We start from the raw sequence: 25,553 nt of genomic DNA, 5'->3' as shown, positions 1-25,553 counted from the left end.
GTTCACCCCAGTCATCGTTCAACTTCCCAACACAATCCAAGTATCTCTTTTGGGTATATCTGATATGTAAGTATGTTTCTGCACAGAAGACAGCCTTCTAAAATCACGTGATGACTAAGTCCTAATTAAAAAGTTCACCAACCAACAGTTTTTGCTTGCCATCTCTCTACCCCCAGCCAAAGTAATCTGGTAGCCTGCCCTCAATATTCCCTTAGCCGGAATGAACACAAAGGAGTATACTTAGTCATGGTCCTTTTACATAAATACCACCAATCATGGCAGAACAACTCCCCAAAAAGGAAAATCATGTGAGAAATGGGATAAGGAGAGAGCTACGAAAGAGAAAGTAGGCAAGATGTCTCAGAGTCTCTGCGGGGTAGATCTTCTCAGGCGATAGAGGAAATGTCTTCCTAAAACAACCCCTTTAGACAGAGTCTGAGATGGCTTGAAACAGCTGCTCCAGGCCAGAGCAATGCCTGCTTAACCAGGAATAACATACTGCAACTAAGTCCTATATAGAAAAGCTCCTATGGCGACAGCCAGCCAGTTGCCATCTGATTGGGTACCACAAGAGTGTTTGCCTTTTTTTCTTTTTTCCTTAAAGAAAATATCTGCCCATCACCTATATTTTTATTTAACTCACGGGAATTTTCTAATTTTCCTGGGAATGCAGGCACTGTGTTCTTATCATGACCAAAATCTAGTATGCTTAACACTTCACAATTATATAGCACCTTTAACCCAAGGATCTATTTGGCTTTGGCTTGTGTGTGTTTTACGGAGCTTCCAGAACGGCCCTGCCTCACCTGTGAAGTGGGATAGGCAGGGCCTCTGAAAGGTGACCACTCCAGGCAGTGTCAAAGCGAGAGCAACCACTGAGCCTAGGGGGCCTGATCCCCAATGTGTAGAATTAGACAAAAGCTCCTCAAAAAGCTGTAATTTAGAGACAGAGTAATAAATCCTGTTACATGAGAGCCAGGTCCGTGTCTCTCCCATTAGGTACTTAAAAGAAATACTGATTGCACGGACAGGGGATCCTAAAAACATAACCCTACTGTAGCACTGTCACAAAACTGCCCCTTGGTCCCATAATTTGCGTGGTACTTTCACCACTGAATTGGTCATTAGTGGCTTTACAGAATCACCAGAGGAACTGCTTTGGCTTGAAGCAAGAGGCCTAGCAAAGTCCATAGCGAGAGGTCTCCATGAGGGACAGCCGTGTGAGGTCTTGTCTGAGTTCTGACCATCCCCTAGGCCTTCCACTGTGAAAAGTTCTCTTTCTTGGTTTAGCCAACCCACCAATTTGGCCCTAGGACTGTATCTGTTTCTCCCATCTTTGTCACAAATGCCACTGAGTTCCCTGGAGTTGAACATCTGTTTGGCTCGCTGGCCAAAGCCCCTCCTGCAGACCCTTCAGACTGGAATGTGATGTTTTGTTTTGGGTCAGAAAGGCGGGATGGCTTCCAGGCTTAGCATATTCAAACCCCAAAACAAGATCCGCTGGAACGTGTACCGCTAGCTGAACTTGATGCAATAGGTTTGAGGACCAAAGGGTGAGACCCAGAATTCAGCCTCAGGAGTGGAGCCAGTGGCGTGGCAGCTGATGGGGCCCCAGGCAGTGTGTGTAACTGAGGACAGCTGGAGGCCAAGTGTGGTGGCCGGAGAGAGGTTCTCTGGGGGCCACATCTCATCAAGGGAGCAGCAGAGTACTAGCCAACTACTATCTCCTAAGGGCAGGAGCTCAACCATAGAGAACCTCTTCAGGAATGGTTTGGATTTCAGCCTCTCCCACCCTTACTTCCCCTCCCCGCCCCCCTCCCCTCTCTTGGTTTTTCCTGCATAGCATCTTCCACTTCCCTCCCAGATTCAACAGCTTCCTTCTCCCCACCCCCCAGATCCCCACGAAGTTGTTCAGCTTTATTTCTTTCTCAGGACCAGATAGAGAATGCCAATGATGAAGCTAAAGCAGAAGCAGATCCAGGTCAGGATGAAGGAATAGCCATGGTGACTCTTCTGGAAGAAGGTTCCGTAACCATTGGCATAATGATGAGTATAGATGGACACTCCGACCATAATGCACAGCCCTGCAAGGGGGGGGGGGGGGAAATCGTTTAGGTTTGTTTGGTTTTTCTTTTCACACTAAAACAAAGAAAAAGATTGTGTAAGTTTTAAAAGATCCCATTTCCCTCATTGGGAAAATAAAATCTGGCCATTGAGCCCCAAAGTGTTGTGCTTCGGATTTGCCCTGAACCAACCTCGATGGCTGTGTTGATAAACTACAGGTGTCTGGCCTCTCATATCCCTACTGCTCTGAGGAGCTAAAAGTGAGGAGCAAAACACAGAACTTCATGTCCACCACTCAGCTTTCCCTTCTGGACCCCCGCATTTGTAGGCAGGCCACCCAGGATACAAAAGAACCCAGCCTCTCACCAAATTTGGCGTGTTTGGGAAGAATGATGAAAAATAAAAACAGTTCTGATGGCACGCACTGTCAGTGGCTTCATCTCTCTAAGGGCTGCCCACTTCCTGCGCTCAAGTGTCTACAAGTACTAGCAACAGGTCCGTCCAGCCACTTGGTAGCTCCGGAAGCCCCAGGTTTAAACAATGAAGCAACTGACCGTACTTATTCTAAGCAGCGATCAGGGGTTCTCAAAAAGAGAACAAACAACCAGGGAAGAAAATTGTCCAAAGCGGCTTCACTGAGCCATGTGCTTGTCTGTCTGAGTTGCCAGGAGCCCCCATGGTAAGACCTATGGAAGAGCTTTTCCTGCGTAAACGGGAGCCCCCACTGCGATACTCACAGCACACCAGCATAGTGGCCCCCGAGAGGAAGAAGCGGTTTCCTTTCTCCATGGTGAAGAGCTGGAACACGAAGACCACGAGAGAGATGACAGAGAAGATGATGGAGAGGATCATGAAAGCCTGCACGGACTTGAGGGCATCTGTGGACACAGGAGGAAGAGAACAAGGGCATTAGACTAACCGGTCCCCGACGGGCTGGGCATTTCCCTGATCACACGAATCGTCAGTACTGAGCACAGCCCTTTAATACATACCTTCATTGGCATATGACAGGGCTCCCTCACAGATGCCATTCGTACAGTTTTTCCAAAGGCCTACTGATGCTTTTGTGTCCTCTGAAACCACCCAGACCTGAAACCGAAAGGAAACAAATTCGTTTAAAAACGAATCCTCTGCTTTAAAAAAAAAAAAGAGAAATGAATCAGACTTGTGTCAGGATCAAACCTTAAGCAATATGCCAGATAGAGCCACAAATATGGCTCCGCACCCTATCCCTTGGTGGGAAAGAGGTCTGATTAAAACTAAAGTCACAGAGGTCCCAAGAGGAAAGATGGAAGATTGTGCGGCCAAAGAAAAATCACGTAGCTTCTCTGGGCTTCGCATTCCTCATTACTTAAAAATAAAAAGGAATTCAATCATAGTGGTTTAAAATTCTGAGATTCTAAGAAATAGAAACAATGGATGAGGTAATTAGTTTTAAGTCTGCACCATCCACATATTCTATCAAGATTGTTTCATGTAGGGACCTAAGGAGGATTTAAAAAAGTGCTCAATGGATCAACTGGAGGCAAAAAGGAAACATGGGGACTAAGAAAATAGCAGTGAGTCTGTGTGTCAAGAAGCCACTTTCATCTAAACAGAAGGATATGAGGGCCCCTGAAAGTAGAAGGGTGACCAAAATGTACTCCCCAAGGGTCACTGTGGTGCCAGTGTCCCTTCCCACATGGAGCAAGAAAAACGATTCTTCTTCTGAAAAACAAACACCCACTTCGTCCACACAGAGCACCTGTTAGAATGAGCATTGCTGGAAGGACACAGCCAAGAATCTGTGATCACCTGCTCTCGATTCAATAAACAGTGATGTGCCAAGCCCTGTATTAGGGGCTGATAACTTGGATTTTCAGCACTGTGGCCTCCATTTCCAGTTTGAAGTCATTTATCGGGCTGGTGATTCTGAGACACTTAGGGGTTTGTGTACAGAATGGTCAACCTACAGTCTGGTGGGGGCCTCCCGGGCGAGGAACCTGTCTTATCACAGTTATACTTAAATCCCATTTGTTCTTTAACTGTAACACGGCCCTAAAGAGATTCTGGAACTACCGTTTGGCTGTCTAGTGATGGGTGGCCTTGATTTTTTTTTTTTTTACTTTTTATTTTTATTTATTTATTTATTTATTTTTTATTTTTTTTATTTTTTATTTTTTATTTTTTTTTACAAATAGTTTATTGTCAGATTAGTTTCTACATAACACCCAGTGCTCATCCCCAAAGTGCCCTCCTCCATGCCCATCCCCCCCTCCCCCCCTCATCCATCAGTCCTCAGTTTTTGTCAGCATTCAAGAGTCTCTCATGGTTTGGGTGGCCTTGATTTTTGTGTGCCAGGAGCCGCCTGGGGAAAGCACGAGAAAAGCAAACCTGACGCTCTCACCCGCCACTAGAGGTCAGCGTAGCCCAAGCTTCGGAGGCGAAAGGCTACTGCTACCTCCGCATTTTTATGTTGTTTTGAGTGAGTTAATTCCGTGGAACCCGGTTAATCTCGCACAATGCCGCTTTCACGGGCTACTCTCAGCTCAGAATTTGAATGTGTCGTTCTAGCAACCACAGCGGATCCTTTCTCTCCCATCTACCCTTCTAACCAAGGTTCCCAGGAGGAAGAGTTCTGCTCCGGCTGCGTACACGGGTGCCCTCACTCGGCCCTGGCCGGGCGGGCATCCCTGCGCTCGCTCCGCACCCCCCGCCCTTCATCTTCTGCCAGGAGACCCCGCCCATCGGCCCATCCTGCAAGCTCCGCCTCCCGAGAAGATCCTGCTAGAGACCAAGGAGCCTCACTGTCTTCTCCCGCCCCTGGCGCGGTAGACACTCGTGTTGACACTGGCTTTTATCCCCCTGCGTTTTCGCCGTTCGAAGTGCGCGTGTGTGTTTATTTTTTCCCACAACGAAACTGTGTATTCACGAGGGGCAGGGGTTGTGGCTCAACCTGCTTTTGTAGCACTTTACGTAAACATCCAATGAGCTTCTGGGTGAATGAATGAAAAAAAAAAAGAACATTACTCACATTGGCAATGGTGGAGACGAACAGCATGATGACACTGGCGATGTGGACCACGAAGATACCAGCCAGTAATACCAACATCTTGGCTTTTTGATGCCTCACAAGCAGAGAGTGCTGAAAAAACAGAAGGTAAAGGAGGGCGAGAGGTTACTGTCAGATTCAATAAGACGATTCAGCTTTCCCACACATGTGGACTATCTGCTAAAATCAGAAGGAGCTGCAATAAACATCATCACAATTTCATTATAAATTCCTAAACACATCTTGTTAATCTAGTTTCCTAAATGCCCTTTTGTCCATTTATATTTACCTCAATCTAAGCATAATTCTGCTCCTCAGGCATTTATATATATATACTCACCTCTCTAATACAGCCTGTTTCCAAAAAACCCCACATTTTATCACTGTTTGTGTTTTATTTTGTTTGTGTTTTAAGAATCAAAAGTAAAGCTTTGATTTTTAAAAGGCCTTTTCACGGTTGTAATTTCCAGGTCTCTGTGCAACAATGTCACATAAATTTCCATTTTCCACTAAGGAAGTGTCCATGCCTCTATCAGACAGCTCACCCAGCGATATTAATAGAAGTGGATTCCTTCTACAAACAGCAGCTATTACTCAATGCCCATAGACTGGGTGAGCTATAAAATGTGAGAGCCACAACTTCTGATATTATAATGTTGTTTGGTATTCAATAATTATAACCACCTAATTACCGTTTGACGGTCTGCTCGCCTACTGATTGAACTTTTCAGATTTGTATTACTGCACCTGAGCATTTGGGCTGTGTGTGTCTCATGGTAGGGACTCTGCTATTTGTCTCGGGCACAGTGCTGTATTTCTGTTGATGCACTATGTCGGTTCTGGGGCCTTAGAAACATGCAGCCTGAAACACCACTAAACGTGCCATCTATTTGTGCATGACGTTTACACAAAGTCCAGCCCTTCAGGACCCGATGGAGAAGACAGGCAAACGCATGAATCACATGGTAGGATTGGGAAGTAATTAGGCATTACAAACGGGTATGGATAACAGGAGCCCACAATCTCAGCAGAGGAGAGAAAGGGAGCCCATTGACCTTAAAATAAATAATAAAGAAGGGAGTCCATGGACCATAAAGAAAGTAGGGGGAATGCACATGGGAGTGGCCGTTCTGACTTATGTCAGCTGCAGAGGGAGTGCTTCATCATGCCCACGAGAGTTACGACGCAGTATCGGCTCAAGGGACTTCAAAAGGAAAGAGCTGGAAGGGGATGTGTGGACGTCCCCACCTAGGGAGGAGATGGTTGTGTACATCCTGCAATTGTCCTGCCTCTCTCGCACACTCCACCGAATTTAATTGAAGCTTTGAGCGTGCCTGAGCCACTTTCCTGCGGTCCCAGGTATTCAGTGGCCAGCCCTGATGCTATTGTCCCAACACTTCAGGTGCCTTTTATCTCCCCTCACTTTCCTCATCAGGTCCTCAAAGTCTAGGATGTTCTAAAACAAATAAACAGAAGCCCACAAAATCTAGAATGTTCGAATGTAACTGAGGGAGATTTGCTCTTCACAGGCCAGGAGTGAGAGGTGGACGCTGGCTTCCAATGTGCGCCCCAACCCTCTCCAAAAACCCCTGCCTTCCTTCCCAATCCCAACACGTCTCTTCAACCCAGACTGCTTTGTAGGAATGTGTCCAACTTCACTGTGAGTGACAAAAATCATGAAGTTTATCCTGCCGCCTCAGGGGAGAGCTTGGAGCTTTCATGCCTGCTACTAATAATCTTCCCACGCATTCAAATTCAGTTTTGCTTTTCGCAGGTTCGTGCATACCTCCACAGTTTTCTGCTTGACTTTAATGCCCAGTGAAAAGAGGTTTCTGAATTAAGCAGGTGGAATCAGATTCCTATAAAGTCACTTGACCTTTCAGTCTCAGTCTCCTCTAATATAAAGTGGGGACTGTGATGTTAATTGTACAGGGAGATAGGAGGGTTAAGCTGGATCGTGTATGTAAAACTAGCACAGTGCCTGCCACATGGCGGGTACTAATAGGGTTGCTTTGGTTGTGGCTATTTGCATTCCTATTTTTATTCTATGAAACTGAGAGTAGCTCTTGCCAATATAACAAGTCAGCCAACTAGGCTGCCCTATGTTACGAGTAGTAGGATATCCGTAATGTACTTCACAAAGCAGCGTGGACGGATCATTTTGGTCCCTTAGAAATTGTCATTGTGCCTAATACCTGCCCTGTGAGTCTGGAGTCTACTAAGAACCCACCCTCAGGAACCAAAAGGAGAACGCTCACTCTTCTCAACCCCGTCTGGACCATCCTTCTGACACCCCCAAAACTCACACCATCACTGGATCCTAATCTTGACCTTCGTGGGGAAAAGAAGTGGCTAACTTCGGGGGATTACAAATTATTACCTAACAAGTCATATGTTTAATTTTCCTTGGCCTCTATAAATACTTTTATTATTCCTTTGGCTTCTAACTGACAAACATCCTCCTTCCAAGAGCGGGAAGTGGCTGAGGGGCCACGAACGGAATACGGTACAGCAAATAAGCCTTCTTAAATGAGGTGGAGGAAACATTGTGAGCTCCCTGCCTTGCGTGCCGTTGGGAATTCAGTAGAAACTTCTGTCTCCTTGGGTTGCTATGTAACCCTCCAAAGTAAGTCTGATACCTTTCATCCCTGCTCAGCTTACATCCCCCGTTTTGATGACTTGACCATTATTGCCTTCCACCCACCCTTATCCCACTGCACACCCACCTCAGCTCATCCACCTTACCCTCTGCCCCCCAGCCTCTGGATCTCTCTCCTGATCTAGACGGTCATAGCTTTATGAAGGAGAGGTCCTATAGTGCTCTGTGTAGTGTTCCCTTTTGCGAGGGCCTGGTACCTCCCCATGTGTTTTGTGTGTGCTCTGCTGTTTTGTCCAGGCTGCTTCGACCTTCAGGTCAGTCGTTTGCAGATGCTCTCTTTGCCTGAGGTAAGCAGTGTTTGCTCCCTGGACTGAATGTGGCACAACTTAACTACGTGTGCTCTGGTCTGCTTGTGAAATGAGACCTGTAGCCACTGCAGCCAAAACCAAGGCTGGGTCTCACTCCTGATCTAAGCTAAAGCCCCACGTGATCATTCTTTCCCTGCCTGTGCGCAGGGTGGAGGAGTGGCTGGGGGAACAATCAAGTAAAGAAGTGACTCTCTTTCATCTTAGATTCCTGTGATTGTGCCACATCTATCCACCAAGGAAAGGAGCAAACCGTCTTGGATTAGCAAGAGTGCTTAGTGTATGGAACACATAATTCCCTCTGCTCTTGGTTGCTGTATCCAACCAGAAGAAGGGGGCATTTAGCTGGAGATAGCACATAATGCGTATAACGTCTCCATCTTTTCACAGCCTCCAGTTTGTCAGGTTTTATTAATGTCAGCCGTTGTCAGCTTAGGAGGGCTTCCATTGCTTTCAGTGGCCGTCCCCAACACATTTGGAAACAGGATAAGCTGTCTTCTTAAATTTCTGACCCGGATTGCTCTTCGTTACCCGGTCCTTCTACTAGAGTCCCCCCAGCAGAGAAACCCTCACCCAGAGGTGCGGTGCAGGGCAAATCTTTATACATTCATAGACAATCATTCTACCTAATGGATGAATATCTGGAAATACAACAGCAGAGCAAAATGGGAATAAATAACAGAACATCTCATGCTCTTAAAACTTCCACCCACCCTCTACCTGCACCTCAGCTCGCAGGGAGACTGATTCCTTGCTCTGGTATGTATCTTGCTTCATACAAAAGCACTGAAAATAGACCATTTCTGAATATTCATAGCATTGGAAATATTGACTGCGACAATCTTCTTTCTTGGCAGTTTGTTTCACTGAAACAATAATTGGCTTCTGCCTCACACCTCTCTAAAATGCTTTGGAAGGCACTCTTCAGTGAAAAGCATACTCTTAGTCACAGCTGGGCAGCTCAAACCGGGAAGTACCAAATAACAACATTGGGTTTCTGAATAACTAGGTGCAATGCCTACCCTTCAGAACATTTGGTGCACTGGGCAGTCCCAAAGTTTGTCAGTTGGTTGTTAGGAATTCCCATAACATTATTTATGATACTCAAACTCTTGGACCTAAGCCAACTGAGCTAGTACACTCAGTGCTCGTAAAGGCTCGGACATCCACTGACTGTTCCATATGAGCTGCCAGAAACATGTTTCTCCACCCATAATGGTAAGCACAGCAGGATTTCTTGAGACAGGGGTGCTCAGGGCTATGATTGGACTGAGTGGGAAACTGAGAAAAGTATGGGCGGCGTGAATTTTGACTCTAGAGAGAAGTTGAGTGTTCAGAGAAAAGGAAGTTCGAGATTTAGAACCACACATCAGCTCTCTGATATCCCTTTTCTGTTGTTCTTTATCCCTAACACACAGGCCAGCCAGTTGCCTTTCCGCCACCACCATCTTCTATTCCTGACCACGCTTCCCCTTTTCTTCTCAAAGTGCCCAGCCCACATAGGATCGGCAGTCTTTTTATGCCCCTAGACCCAATGCGAGCCTCACAACACCGACCATTCTAGGTTTGGATTAAGTTCTTTGCTAAAAGAAAAGTATCACAGTCCGTGAATATGACCTTGAGAATTCCAAATGCTGGCGATTGGAGCTGTAAATGACTAACTAATGTGGGGTGGGGGTAGGGGGAATAACTGTCCTCTCCAGTTGTCTCCATCCACTTAAATCTTTACTGCCTTCCTTTTATGTCCTCCGTCTCCCCTAAAATATGAAAGAATCAAAGGAACATAGCTCTTGAGACTGCTTTGCCTTCATTTTTAGGCTGCTCTGACCATGAGAAACCGATCAGGCTCCTGTGGACACCTTTCTTTTTCTGATGGGCACATAATACTGCAGAGATTTGGAAAATAACTGACTTCTAAAGGTACAGGAGTTTCGATGTTGGTAATTTAGCCTCATGGTTGTTAAGCTAGGGCCAGAGAAGTTCTTCCTGCCACAGAGTATGTGTGTTTATTGAACTGCTACTACCAGAGTCTGGGGGATTCAGTTCTCTAAGGGTGGTCTAAGTCACAATAACTGTTAGGAATAGGAATAGGAATAATGGGAATAACTGGAATAGGAAATAAAAATCCACTCTTCCAGCAAAGGAAGTAGTAGAAATCCTAGGCTTCAGTCACTGAAGAACTAGCCTGAGCCTGGGGGTGTAACCTAATCAGAAACGGGGGTCGAGGGTCAGGAGGACAGAGGCCGTGTGAACAGAGGGGGGGAGTCACACCGAGCTCAAACGTCCATGATTCATTGGAGGGTGAGTGAGATTCTCCCGGACAAAGGCACAGGGAGGCCTCCTCTACCAGATGGTGCAAGAGAGCTTTCTGAGAACATGTGAATCAGCTGACTAGCTAGAAGACAGCTTGGTCATTTTCCTGACAGCCGGGGATAGCCCAAGCTTCTCTGGGGAGAAGGGAGAAATAATGGCCAGTTGCCAAGTTCCCCATCTCTCCTTCTTTCCATCCCAATTTTATAGCTCAAGAAACCACAGTCAGGTCATGAGCTCTTCCTCCATGATTTATCCCTCGTCCTTTCCTTACTTTCTCTTCACCTCATCCTTGCCTGGTTCAGATCCCAGCCTGGACCATGGCGTCGGCCTCTCCCGTGATTCTCCTACTTGAGCTCTTCTGTCTCTGATGTATCCTCTGTGCCACTTCCTTATCTGACCTTGTCACTCCTCTGCTCAGAATCCTCCAAACACCTCACCACCGCCTCCACCAACCACCGGAAAAGAGGCTCCGGACACCTTACTCCGGCCCTGGGAATCCGGAGGATTTGATTTCCAAAGAAAAGGCCCTGCTTTTAAGTGTGCTTCTCCAGGAACTACCTATCTACTTTTTTTTTTTCAAAGAAGCTCACATGCTGCCTTCTCTAGGAAGCCTTCCCAGATACACAGGTCAGAAGTAGTCGTTTTCCCCACTATGTGATAACCTTACATGGCTCTTCATTAAAACCACTAGTGGCAATCTGCCTGGTAACAAAATTACTCATGGCGATATTTGGCTCTCTCACCCCTAAGATTTTAAGTTTCAAAAAGGAGAGTCTTGTCCATGACGAGTAGCAAGAAAACTTCCATTCGGTGAGCAAATAAATGTTATTAGGAAGGCAATTTTTTTTTTTTTTACGTACACAAACTTTAGTCTTATACAATTTTTAGAAATCATTTACACATTACTATAACTATGTATTGAGCATCTTATTATACACAAACTCTGTGTTACATATTCCTATATAAATACCTATGTAAACATATGAATACTTCCTGAGTAATTTTGACACTTGAATATACAAGGGTATATATGTGTTTGTTGCCTTTTATTTCAGAGGGTATAAGTAAGTGCAAAGAAAATATCTTAAATTTCTAAGATTTATCCACAGTCATTTATCCACGGATTTAAGTTTTCTATCTCTTTAAGTTGTAGAATCTCTGGACTGAGAAGGGGGCCTTAAAATTCCTCCCCTAAATGAACCTCCACCGCAAATCTGTAGCACAGAACTATCTAAGTCATGCTTAAACTCCTCCAGTCACAGGGAGCTCGTTATTTGCCAAGATCCTCCCATTAGAAAGGCCCTTCTGACAATGCATCCGAATCTGCTCTTGGCAACTACTACCCCTGATCTGAGTTCTGCCCTTAATCTACAGCTGCCTCTTCAGGGACTCCTGGGTGGCTCTGAAGTTGGTTAAGCGTCTGATTTGGGCTACGGTCATGATCTCACAACTTGTGAGTTCGAGCCTGCCACACTGATAGTGCAGAGCCTGGAACCTGCTTCAGATTCTGTGTGTGTGTGTCTCTCTCTCTCTCTGCCACTTCCCTGCCCTCTCTTTCTCTTTCTCTCAAAAGTAAATGAACGTTAAAAAAGAAATTTAATAAAATAAAAAATAAAGCTGCCTCTTCGGGCATTCTTTAGAACGGTCACCTTTGAGGCAGTACTTCCAGGCTATCAGAGAAGTAACCAAAGGACATCACCTTAGATCCCCAAATCTCAGTCATGTCATAACACAGTCCTGATTTTATTCGGCTTTAGATACTACTCCGTCTTTTCATTGGTTGATGTCTTCCTGACTGTGAAATTTCCGTCTCTTTCTGGGTAACTGTAAACGTTGAAGAAAGCTTTCTTACACCATCTGACCAAAGACATGGTACTTCCTGCAAATCGCAAGAGAAGATGAAAAGACAGAGCTGCCCCTGATCACATGATTTCCTTGAGTCAGCCTGTATCTCTGCGCCATCTCACTTTGCGTGACTCCCAGCGGCTGCTGCTCCTCCCTCGGGACACCATGTAGAGTGGTGGCACCGGTGCCTTTCTATCCTCCTCAGGATCATTCTGCTTTGGTGGGTCTGTTTTTGATGTGTTTGAGTCCCATGGAGGATCATTTGGGATGGCAAAGTGGGTGTCCATTTAACACAAAAGCAGAAAAGGAAACATTCTTTTTTGGGAACAGTCGGAGAGGATGTGTCCAGAGGAGGAAAAGGCTGGGATTAAAAGCAGGCTGAGTCGATGAGACCTTGGATGAGCTTTTCTGGCCATTGTTATTGTTGTTTTATGTCAAGCGTACTTTCCATTCTAAATATTGTTTTTACGTAGGGGTGGGAGAGGGGGGTGTGAATTTCTCCGTGGGAAACATGTGGAGAGAAAAGATCCCAAAGGGTCATTTCCTCCTGCCTCTGGATATCTGATGTTTGGTGTGGAAGGAAAGAATTCCAGGTTGTACCTCACTATAACCACATTGTCACGGGGCCTGATGTTTTTACGTGCAGGGTAGTTTTTATGACCAGGAGAAACATCAGGAATCCAGCTACAAAAGTAACTACATGCTCTAGGGGAAAGAATTCGTTTTTCATGGTCCTGGAGGAAAGGGGGCTTCATCTCCCAAATGTGGTCTATGGATAATAAATGAGGGTTATTACAGAAAGAGTAGTGTTTAGCTGACCTTAGTATAAACTAACACAGACTCTCACATAGTTAGGGATGAAGAACCAGGGGGCAGAGGTGGGGGAACAAGCATGGTATTGAGAAGGAAGGAAGGAAGGAAGGAAGGAAGGAAGGAAGGAAGGAAGGAAGGAAGGAAGGAAGGAGGAAGAAAGGGAGAAAGAAAAAAGAAAGAAAGAAGAAAGAAAACAAAGAAAGGAAAAGAAAGAGAGAGAGAGAGAGAAAGAAAGAAAGAAAGAAAGAAAGAAAGAAAGAAAGAAAGGAAGGAAGGAAGGAAGGAAGGAAGGAAGGAAGGAAGGAAGGAAGGAAGGAAGGAAGAGGAAGGAAGGAAGGAAAAAAGGCAAGCACCTAGTTGAAAACCAAAATCTCAAACAGATTCTGCCTTTAACTGCTGACTTTGGGAAAATCACATCACCTCTCTGGTTGGTGAAAAAGTATACAGTGACAAAGAACATGGGTTCCAGGTTCAAATCCTGACTCCATCACCTCTTTTTTTAATTTCAGTTTTGTTGAGGTATCATTGACATATTAAATTGTAGGCTATGTAAAGTATACATTGTGGTGATTTGTTGAATCTGGCACTCCTTGACCGTGATCTGTAGACCTCAGATGCCTAGTGTTGAGGATCGAGGGGCTCGTGCCTGACAGAGCAAAGGTTAGATGGTTGTTGGTGATTCTTTTTGTTCCTTTATGAAAGATGAGAGGCTCAGGCCAGCAAAATGGGCTTTAGGCTTCTCTGGCAGAATCCAAGAACCAGCGGCTATGCTAAAGGCAAATAAGTGGCATGAATCTTGCTTTTGCAAATGCTCCCAAGGAGAACAGCCTCTCTCTCTCTCTCTCTCTCTCATTTCCTCTTGTCTTCCTTTGTGTCCAAGGAGGGGGTGGATCTGGCAACATGTGCAAAGGCTCAGGCCAGACCGGGGCTGTGGTGGTGGGGGGGCAGCCCACGCCCCCAGACCGCAGCTGGTCCGGCCGCCCTGCGACGGCCCCTGGGGTGAGGACAGGAGCTGCGGTGTCTTCTGCTTCTGACAAAAGAGGAGTGTTCTGGCCACCAGGATGTCTCTGAGGGAGAGGTTGCCAAGACAATAACTAGGGTCTGGGAAGAAAATCAAGGTGTGGCCCAGCCCAGGGGCACTTGGGCGGGTCGACAGTAGGTGGCGGCAACAGGCTTCAACCGGCAAAGCCGCTGCCTGGAGAGCCTGCAGCTCCGGAGGCCGCCAGCAGCCAGAGGCAAGTGCGCTGGGGGGGGGGGCCTCCGGCCCCTTGGCCTTTGTTGACAGCACTGGTTTAGAGGTGTAGAGTTTCTGGTCCAGTCACTGAACCAAGGAGAAAATGCACCTTCCCCAGGGCTAAATCGGAACAGGAACCCACCATCTCGCGCCCCCCAGGCCAGGCCCCCTCCATTACAGCATGATCTTCTCTCTCTCGTATTGGTCTCAGGGTTCAGCAGATGTTCTAGACCTTCTACCAGAGCTACCCTTCACTCTGTTCCTTCCACCACCTCCTAATTCACCAGAGGGTCAGCAGGGCCCCCTCAAAAATGGTGCCAGGGGCGTCTGCTCCTTCCTGTCATATTGCTGAGGAGGCCCACAGCAGAGCCACCAAAAAGCCCAGACCAGATCCCCACACTGCAAGCCCTAAGACAGGCTTCCAACGCTCCACCCTGGCTCCCACCCACAGCACAAGGGTCTCTTCTCCACCAAAGCCACATCCGGTAAAGGCAAGCGGGGACACACCCGCCAGCCTAACTCAATGTTTCAGGATACCAAACCTCTCTCCAGTTCCCCATCTCCAGCACCCCCCGCTCCCAGGGAGGGGTCTTCGATTCTTTGAGAGAAGTCAAAGTATCAAGGACCTCATTTTGCTCTTAGCTCTGATCTGAGCCTTCTGAAAAGATGGAAAACATCAAGGGAGGTCACTGCCCTGTTGGCATAAATATTTAATGGACATTCAAATAACACCAAGGATGTATTGACCAACGTTTGTAGCTTGGGTTCTTCACAGGGGACTCTTCACAGGGCTATTCACAGGGGACAAAAGACATAATATTTGACCCTGAGGAATGTTCTGAAACATGAGGGGGGGTGGTCCTCAGACAAGAAGGGGAGGAAATAGGAATGGAATCTTCCTCACACTTCTCCCAGTGTTCCTCTTTCCACGGCACTCTTTCCCCCCAGGGCTGTCCAGTGACACGTTTTCTTCTCCCTCAACAACACAGGCCTAAGGAAACACCTGCTTTTGCACTCACTCCCTCTTCCCCCTCTACTGAGTCCCCCCTCTACATTCAACTGACTATGCGAAGATTCAAAGATTCTCTCTCATCCACACCTTTACTGCCACACCCTCGCACTGCATGGTCCCCCTCCCAGAGAAGAGGGTGGAGTTCCTTTCCCAGGACCAGCTCAGTTTCTTCCTGAACCTGGTTTGGCTGCTGGTGAAGCCTTTTCTGTTGGCGGTGTCTTAAGAGGCTTCTATGGCCTGCCTCTTCTCACTCAAGCTGGCACCTCTTATGTTTAATTAATCAAACCTCTTCTTTTTCTGAGAGCTGGGTGAATGCTCATTACTATCCGATGACAAGGCCAAAGGAATCTCAGAGTGGGTGAGCCCTGGAGGCTGCCTGGGCCCTCAACCTTCTGTAAAGTGCCCTGCGATGCAACATGTTGCCTCAGTTAACTTTTCCCCCAACTTTTATGGACTAAACTATTAGCATGAGCCAAGGGATTCCTCAAAACAGGATGATATGATCTTAGAACAGTAGAATTTCAGAGCCACGGGGAGGCCTTGGAGACCATCAAGTTCAGTGCCCTCCATGAAGGAGACAAATGACTTGCCCATTTGTCACAGGACAGAGTGGGGACCAGACCACAGCCCCCCATCTCCTATTGAGCCGTGTTGGGTCTGTCCCAAGATTCTTACCACCGCTTTCAACCTTTGCCTGTGTTCTCAATTTTAACTACCCTAGTTGAAGAGAGAATTCATGAAACAGACTCAGGAAATACAAAAGCTGCCACATCCCCATCAAGTCAATGGCACCAAGAGTGGAGTCCATTTTAGTTCCAGGGAAATGGCCATTTCCAGAACAGGGAAGAAAATGCTGACCCAAATATTTCTTAAAAGGAAGAGAGAGAAGCAGTGATCTCCACAAGGGATTATACTTTTATCTTTATACTTCGTTGCCAGTGGATCTATTCGTTAAATTGAAAGAAATTATTTCGGGGCTCCAGGGACTGAAGTGTTACAGAAAGTGGTCTCAGGACATATGCGTTTGGAGGGAGTGGGGTATTGTGAATTCAAGTGGACTCCTAATTGGAACCATATTTGGGCTCCCTGGATTACTGAACAGAAATCCAGAATCCTCTAAGCAGAACTGGGAAGAGCATTGGAAAAGAGCACTTCACGGTCAGGAATTTTCAGATCTACACCGGCGAAAGATTATGAGCTCTTCAAAGACTGACTTCGTTTTGCTGGCCAACAATTAGTCTAGGGTTATAAAGGATTGGCAGCGTGTTCCTGTAGCTATCATGACAGGTGGTAACGATGGAAAAGTGTGAGCTACATGAACTGTAAACCAAAGTATGGGATAACCCCAGCAAGGCCAAGTTAGAAAGAAGCTTGTGTCTCTGGTATTGGATTGATTTAACCATCGCCTCCGTAAGTAGCAACTGGGTGTGTCCCCTCTGAGTCTGCACATCTGAGATTCCCAAATGTCTGAGCTTTTGTGTTAGTCAGCCTTGTACACACATGCGGTAAGGTAAAGAAGAAACCATATTCATGTGTTTAGAAACGAAATACCTCAGAATCAAATCCTGCAGGTATGTATGGCTGACTACGTGTATAGTTTTAAAGCTTTAAAAGTGCTTCCTGCTCTTGTGGCGTCTTAGGGAATAATAATAATACTGATCCATCAAGTTTTATCCATTAAACATGAATTAAGGGTTAAGCATTTAGAGGATAAAGGTAGAGCAACAACAAAAATGTTGTTTAGGTTGTTGAATAGATATTTATCTTCTGCATGCCCAGGGAGAGAACTAGGCACAAAGCATAGAAGTTATAGGGAAGCCAATTGTGGTGGATTTAAGAAATGCTAATAATTAGAGTTGTCTAGCAAAGTGGGCGGGTGGAAGGGGGGGAGCATGGAGGCCCTCACTGTGAGGTAGTGAGCATCCCTCTTCTGGAGATTTTAAGGAAATGTACAGTGGCCATCTGTCCAAGGTGGCGTAAAAATAGGATTTCTGCATATGGTGGAGAATGAATGAATTGATCCTCAAACTGAGAATCTCCCTCAAACTGAGAATTTGATGAACAAAATTGAAGACAGAGTGTAAATTTTCCTTGTGCCCTTTCCTATGGCCATTTTTCAGATATACTTCCCATGAGGCTCTGATGAGTCTACAGAAAAACATTTTGCTTCATCTATGATAAGCCTTCTAGGTCTCTGACTACTCTCTCTGCACTGATCCCAGTGCATCTAAGCATGAACCAATCCCCCAGACCAAGCCAAGAGGGTTTGCATCCCAGGGTGGTCTCTATGGAGCCCCCCACAAGGCCCCCCAGAGTCTGGACGATCCCTGGGAACTGGATAAGCCTAAGCAGGTCTCAGAAGGAAGCAGGAAGAGTCAAGAAAGTCACAGCAAGTCTCTCTACCGCTGCAGAGAAGGGATGCCTTTCCTTTCCTGAGATGTGCCCCGTAGACCTGGGAAGTAGCCAGCATCTGTTCTGGGATGTGATCGGCTTGGGCTGGCCCGTCATGGCCTTCGGCCAACTCCCAGGACAGCTCAGTCCCCTCAAACAATGTAAAATCTGGGGGGTCCTCTGACCAGGATGCTGGACCGGATGTCCTGCAGCCCTCCAGCCGCACTCCACCCCCGCCCCATTCTTCGGAGTCTGTGGTGGAATTCAATCTGGCTCTGAGGGTGGGAGGCTGTGTGTGTGTTGGGGGGGGGTGGGGGGAATAGCCCTCACATTTCAGGATTTTCAAAGACTTTGGGTTGAAATCCAGAAAACCTCCCGCAGCTGGAGAGCTCCCTCACTACTTCTTAGAGGCAGTGGGAAAGGCAGGAATTGGAACAGCATTTAAACAAGTGCCCTCAAACTCCCGGAAATAACATGTGGTGTATTTTCTCACTTCTGGAACTACAGTGTAATATAATGTGAAATGCGTGCGCGCGCGTGTGCGCGCGCACACACACACACACACACACACACAATGCAATTCGGATGGTTGCACCCCGACATTTGTCAGTATTTTTTATTTGCTGACTGGCTAAATACTGCTTACACTTTAACTTACACAGAACTATAAGAAGAGTCATATTGGACTCACAGAATGCCATTACTATCAACTTAATAATGGCTTCCTTGACTCCACATCCATGTAATCTGGAAATAATAAACATTTTAAGCAAATGTGGGAGTTCCCTGAATCTTGAAAAGTTTCCCTTGCACTTAGTTAATCATCCCCTCGAGGGCAGTTTTACGAGGCGCCTTGTCTGTGCAATGTACACAGGCTGATTACACTGAAATCTTCTCTTCCAACGAACTTTCTAAAGGAAAAGCCTAATTTCATCCGACAAGCTGAATCCTGTCATTTTCCTCATCTTGTTTATCTGGAGGAAAAATAAAAACCAGTATCTGTGTTGAAATGGGCCACACCTCAAGCAAAATGCTAACCTAAAAGTAAAACAAATCAAGGGCACCTGGATGCCTTAGTTGGTTAAGCATCCGACTTTGTCCTCGGCTCAGGTCATAATCTCACGGTTCGTGGGTTCGAGCCCTGCACTGGGCTCTAGGCTGACAGCTCAGAGCCTGGAGTCTGCTTCAGATTCTGTGTCTCCCTCTCTCTTCCCCTCCCCCCCAAATATATAAACATTAAGAAAAAAAAGCAAATAGAAATCACCCTTCTTCTTTTCTCCAGATCCACTGTATCACTAACACGACTGTTTGCGTTTGCACAGACACATTCTAGAAGAGCGGGAAGATAAAATGTTCCAAAACAATCACTGCCTTCCATCCTGAAAACGTCCACAGCCAGCTAAAAAAATTCTTTTCTTATTTCTGATGCTACCGATTACTTGTTTTCTCTCAGAACTAAAATTCAGCTGTTTCTGGGGGTGGAAGCACAAAGCCATTCAACATTTTTTTTTTTACACCAGATAAAGTTCCCCTGCCCCACCCTGTCCTGCAAACCCAGTTCCCTTCCCTTCCCACCTCTCCCCATCCTCTGCATCTGGCCAGGAGAGATGGGGCTCTGGAATCCACATCAGGAAGATTCCACCGAATGAAACTCCTGCACTTTACTTGAATCAACACCAGTTGATTCCCAGCCCGCCCCCTCCCCACCACCTCTCTGTTTTCTTTAAACAAACCAACCCCTTCCTCCCATCCTGTGGGGAGAAAAAACACTTACATTTAAACAGAAGTGAATGAACAAGGTAAAAGAGCTATAGTAAATGCAACAGCAAAAATAAACAGGAAAGCACGTATCTACCTATCATCCAAAAAAGACCAGCAAAGAACCAAGAGAAACAACCCAAGTCCTGAAGCAGTTTGTGTCCAAACGGACAAACTGGAAAGCATCTGGCAAATAGGTGCGCCCTTTCAAAGGCTTGTGGTGTTTCCTCGTGAAGAATGCCCTATCCTGGTGCGTTCCCTAAATCCCTGCTCCCTCCACATCTTCAGGGCAAGGACCCAGTTACTGCAAAACATAATCACAGCCCAGTTCCATGGACTTGCCCCCCCTCCTCCCCCAAACCCCAGGTCAAAAGGCATTTGTCTGAACCTTATGGAAAAAGTTGTCTCAGTATCCACTTTCAGCCAGATGTTTCAGAGAGTTCAATTCAGAGAATCAGAGAAAAATAGCAAAAGGAAAAAAGCGAAGTTTAGGTGACTAGCTCAGAAGAAGGAGAGCAGAGAAGGAAAGAAAGTTTGCCAAGCACCTCGGCAGCATTGGAAGCTATCCTACCTGAGGGTCTGAAGTGGCTGAGGCGTCCTGAGTGGCGGGAGCTACTGGCTGCCTGGTCCGCTCTTCTGAAGGTGTGTGACCACAGTGAGGGAGGGACCTGCCTCCCGAGGTTATAAGTTTCCAGCGCTAGTGTGCTGGGGTGTGTGATGGGCGGTTTCTTTTCACTGCGTTTTAAAGGAGTTTCTATGAATCAGTCTGCCTTTAAAAAAAAAAAAAAAAGATTTGTTGGTAAGCTACGCCCTGCTCGGTTGGCAGTGGGTCAAGAGAGGCTGGGAGTGAGCCATCAATTCAAAGCAGCCTGTTTAGGCTCTCTCTGACTCACCCACACAGACCACAGCGGAAAAAAGGAGGGACAGTGCTCCAAATGAGTAATAGGAGTCACACAAATAGATCTATTGAACGAAGCCCGTTCCTCCTCACCAAAGAGGAGACTCGGTTACCATGGGCCCAGGCAAACACACAAGCTATCTGTCCGAACGTACATCTGGGGAGGGGGAGAGGGAGGGATCAGGACAGGGCGCTGCCCCTTGAAATCCTGGCTCATCATCAAAGGAGATTCCCATTCCTCCTCCCCTGCCTAATGCATTGGGGGTTGCCCGCTGTCAGAAATGATCAGATTTAGTTCTCGCTGGCTTGCCTGCCTGAGTCAAGTGCGCCGTCCTATGGGCAGCCGTCCTGAGAAGCAGAACAGCACACGAGAGCCCTCATAATGCCTCTGAATGATGGAGCACCGCTTCAACAGCACACTGCGCTCTAATTATGCTCTGTCAATGAACGCCCATCTGGACTCCTCACATTCGGGAGCAAGTCCTCTAGTTAAGAACTTTGCCCTCTGATCTCCATGTAATAATCATCTGGACCTTGCTCCACAGTTGAGCTTCACCGGGAGGGGCCCTGGAAGTCACCTGGTCCTATAGTCACATAGCCTATAGCCACTGGAGAGGAGAACTCGGATGCGGGAGTGCAAGCCCAGCTCTCCACTCACGGCTATGTGGCTGTGGATAAATCGGCCTCCCAAAGGCCTGTTTTCTTGTGCATCAGATGGGGGCAGAAGATACCCATTTCACAGAGCTGCGGTGAGAAATAACATGGAGAGCTTATAATAATGCTCGGCACCCAGTGAGCACTCAGTAAATGTTAACTATGATTATTGGACTGAAGGAGAAACTCAGGCCCAGAGAGGTGACATGACATATCCAAGGAGCCACCATAAATCATTAGCGGGAGCATGGACCCAAGTCTGCCACATCCAGGCAACTCTATTTCTGTTCCCTCCTGCATCGCGACAAATTATTTTAATTTTAATTCAAATTGCTCTTTTACAGTTATGCATTTATTCAACCAAGACATCTGCACGCTGCCACACCTGAGGCCCTGTTCAGAACTCTGGGTCACAGATGTGAGCAAGATCCCTGCCCTCTTAGGACTTCTATTCCATAGAAGAACAGAGGATGGACTGTGCCTGTTCACCAAAATGTTGATGAAATTAGATGGTAACATTAACAGATGAATTTCAGCTTCTTGTGGGTCACATTTCTACATGTTTCAAATCTTGTGCAATGAACCTACATTACTTTGGTTTTTAGGGAAAATATTTCAAAGTGGAGAGGAGAAAATATTTGCTGAAGTGCATGCTGCGGAAAACACACACACACACACACACACACACACACACACGCATGCACGCACGCGCGCACTGCTTTGCTACTGCATCTTCACAAGCCCCTGAGAACTGAATTCCGTCCCCGTAAGAATGAGACAGCGTAAGTTTTTCATAAAAACCTGATGATGTGACAGAAGATTACATCAGCTTCTCATATCTTTCCTCACCTCCCCCTCCCTCATCACTCATTTGATAATAAAAGTGCCTGGTTGAGAAAAGCCACTCCCGGGAGTGGGTTAACAGGCCCTGTGATCTCCGAACAGCCTAGGCCTCGGGGAGGGGAGGATGGTGAGGCCCGGGAACCCTCCCTGGGCTGTGGGGACAGAACGGCCAGCACATTCTCTCTGAGCCTTCACCTTTCAGCTTGCCTTGACCTCCAATGCCTTCTACAAGTTTCAGACTCCTTCCCGAGGAGAGCTGGGCTCCAGGCATAGTCCCGAGATGCTTGGGAGTATGTGGTCGGGTTGCATTTTTTATAGAGAATTCTGGAGCCGGGGAAACCCTGGAGGGGAGGTGCTCTCGGGTTAAGAAAGGAGAAGTGGAGGAGGCATTTGGTCCTTCTGGATTCCCACAGTGGGTTTTAGAGGGGGAGACAGTGCATGGAGAGGGGGGTCCCTGAGACAGAACTCCCGGACATGGAAGATCTAGTTTCTCTCTCCCACTGTCTGGCCTTGGGGTGAGTGAGCGAGTGAGCCGCCTTCCTGCATTTCAACTTTAAAGTGAGTCCATGTCCTGGCCTTCCAAATGAGCTTAATAAATCTCACCCTCCTGTGTACTTTTGCAGATGTTTAGGGTTTGGAGAGAAAAGTCTTAAATGCTTTGAGCTCTTAAAACACACACACACGCGCGCGCGCACGCACACACACACACACACACACAGTGGTATCATATAAAGCGAAGTTGTGTAAATATTTTTAAAAGATGAGTGCCAGTCCAGGATTCCTAAAGGCTCCTAATTAACCCTTGAAATATCACTGAACTTATTTTGTAAAGCAAAGTTATCAAGTCCGGGAAGGAAATCAGATCTGTTCTGGCTGAAACTCCAGCTTACTGTGCCTCTGGATGTGATTAAAATGTTAAATCTGATTCTTTCCACAGCCATGAGCTTGTGGTTGTGGGTAGGAAAGAGTTCAGGGGTCTGAAACCACGTGGGGCTGGAGGGCGCACCTCTCTCTGCCATCTGCACAGGTCTTTTCACACAGTTCGGGGTGATCTGCCGGTCTGCTCTGTGTTCCCATGCCCCTCGCCTGGAGGGTAGATTAGACACTTTAGCTTTCCATGTGGGTAAAGAATCGGGCAAAATTTCATTTGACCTCTGTAAAGTCATTTATTCTTGGGAAGGAATTTCCCCTCTTGCCCAGTGCCACAGTATTAGCCTCAAGTACAAGACTATTTTTCCCTCCTTCTGAAGCAACGAGAATCAACTTCTGGCACAATGCCGTGTAGGGCAGATTTTCAAGTTGGAGCCGGCATAAACACTTTTAATGAATGTATGAATCAAGGGCTTTTAATGATGAGATACAAGGAGAAATCTCTGAAGGTGGATCTGGCCCCTTACAGCTCCCAGAAAAGAAAATTAATAATAGCTTTGACTTGTTTTTGCTCAAACTCAGTTAGCCAAAAGGAATCTCAAGCATGCTCCCCAAAGCCATTATATGTGCAGAGGATGTCGATGCTAATCTTAGCAAGCACAGCTTGAAAGGTAAATAAATTGAAAGTTACATAGCATCCTCCAAATCAAATGGCTGTTTGTTCCCTGCCGCTCCTATTTGCAGTTGCAGCATTGACCAGAAATTTCACACCCTTACCTCTTTCCTCCCTGCCACGCTCCCGTCCTTTTTTCTCCCACAGACTGTTTTCTTCTTGCCTGTATTGTTTCCTTTCTCAGGTCTGTCTCACTGAGATGTCATTTTAATATAATTCCACCAACTGGAAAGTCTCTAAAAATCCTCTTAGTCTCCCCCCCTTTCTTGTCTCAGCGAGCTCATGCTGAAACTGGTTTTGAAAGATAAAATTCATGAAACTCCAAGAGCGTTCCAAGAATGTGGGCCCTTGGACGGGCACTTCCAGCCAAGCGGAAAGTCTGGCCGACCCAGCCGTGTGATGTCGCAGTAGAAGGGGGCTGTTGAAGACGTCTGAACTCGGCAGGGGAAAGGAGCCCATGTAGCCACCTTGGACAGTTACCAGATCCATACTAATTACTGTCTTTTCGTTCTTCAGGCAGCTGGGATGTGGATGGAGGTTCAAAATGGCTAAAAGAACAGAACTCCCGAGCCTCGTCAACACCATGCAGCTTCAGAGCCAGAGAAACGTAGTCAGCAAACAATAAGTGGTGATCAAAACAAAAAGTGAGAAGGTCTTTCTCCAGCTAATGACAACAGCGATACTAGAAGACAGATATTAAAGGTATATATATCGCCTTCTTCACTTTGCCCCTCATGTTACCGAAGGCATTATTACTAGGGTCTAATGGACCATTTCAGGTAAAGCACTGAATATTTATAAGGAATTAAAGAGTGACTGTGTCTCCTTTTGTACAGAGTACGCAGCAAGTCCAGTAAGTAGATGCTGGCTACATACCAGTTATCCAATTAAAACCTAGTACATTTAGGGCGCCAGAGTAGCTCAGTCAGTTAAGCATTTAACTCTTGATTCCGGCTCAGGTCACAATCTCATGGTTTGTGGGTTCGAGCCCCACACTGGGCTCTGCTCAGAGCCTGCTTGGGATTCTCTCTCCTTTTCTCTCTGCCCTTCCCCCATTCATGTGCGCTCTCTCTCTCTTGCTCTCGTTCTCGCTCTCTCTTTCTCTCTCCAGAACAAATAAATAAACTTAAAAAAAAAAAAAACCCTAGTACATTTCATTAGTAAAGTGTCCAATCCCCAAATAAAAGAACCTCATATCCTCCCTCAAGACTTTCCCTTTGAACTCAGATGGTGATCAGAGCATCCCTATGGCTAAACTTCCACAGATGTGAGAAAGCAGTCAACACATATCTTTACATTTGCCCAAGGAAAACTGCGGGGGAAGAGGGCATGAAACTAGACAGCCCAGCCGAGGGGCCCGCCTGGATCTGTGTGGCCAGTAGAACACACAGACACTCTAGAAATGATCTTGACACCATGTTAGCGCTTTCAAGGACATGAACTGTTTCTTGGTGGAAACAGACAAACACTAAGTAAGGTGACTCCATTATTCAGTCTCATTGGAAACTGGAGTACTCTTTCCAGTTACATTTCGGATAATTGACTGAATATTTTTTTAAGTCCTACAGGACTAAACAGAAGTCTTTCCAGTCCTTAAGGCTCCTGCATGTGCGCACATACAAGGTGGCGTTTGTCATTCCAAACACGTGGATGTCAGGTTCGCCCTACTCTTTGTGGGTGGTATGTAGGAAGGTCTTTCAAGGCTCTGGGACATGGCAGAGGGACATGGCCACTTCTGTGGCCACAGAAGTCACAACTGCCCTTCCCTAGCAGGGCTGGGTAAATGCCGAGCAGTACGCAGAGCTCATTTTCCAGACCCTGTACTGGTTTTTCCCCTTGGTTAACATGCTATGCCTTCAGCCAAATTACAGCACTATCCAATGCAATTAACTCAGTTCCATCTTTCCAGTTATATTTTTGCTTTAGTTATACTTGCCTGTGGCTACACCCAAGCGTCTTAAATAGAGTTGGGGACCTGTAAGCTCTGCCAGACATTTGTTCAGGGTGGTCACATCCACAGAGGCTCAAATCAACCATTCTGTTCTTAATTTTTGCTCTTAAACAGAGACGTTTTCTTGATGTTGCGGGGACCTCTTAGTCTACCCTCCTACTAACAGCTTCTGTTTGAAGATCCGAGGCATCATGTCCTCCATAACGTTCTTCCTTCTGGATTGTGTGCCGAGCAGCACT

The 25,553-nt window shown here is 46.5% G+C and overlaps 1 protein-coding gene across 1 annotated transcript; it reads right to left on the bottom strand.

Annotated features, from left to right (window-relative positions):
• Positions 1–1,851: 1,851 nt before the first annotated feature.
• EMP1 (epithelial membrane protein 1) lies at positions 1,852–23,582 on the bottom strand. The gene is made up of 6 exons (XM_039239968.1): positions 23,468–23,582; positions 19,997–20,195; positions 5,078–5,188; positions 3,057–3,153; positions 2,802–2,942; positions 1,852–2,084 (listed from the first exon to the last, which is right to left on the bottom strand). Exons 3-6 carry the CDS (start codon positions 5,153–5,155, stop codon positions 1,918–1,920), a joined length of 483 nt encoding a protein of 160 aa, XP_039095899.1. The 5' UTR covers positions 5,156–5,188; positions 19,997–20,195; positions 23,468–23,582; the 3' UTR covers positions 1,852–1,917.
• Positions 23,583–25,553: the final 1,971 nt, after the last annotated feature.

This window comes from Hyaena hyaena, unplaced genomic scaffold (assembly GCF_003009895.1).
Source record: "Hyaena hyaena isolate Hyena2069 unplaced genomic scaffold, ASM300989v1 scaffold_164, whole genome shotgun sequence".
In the NCBI taxonomy this organism is placed as follows: Eukaryota; Metazoa; Chordata; class Mammalia; order Carnivora; family Hyaenidae; genus Hyaena; species Hyaena hyaena.
The sequence above is the reverse complement of the archived record's forward strand: the minus strand, read 5'-3'. Positions and strand labels throughout refer to the sequence as shown.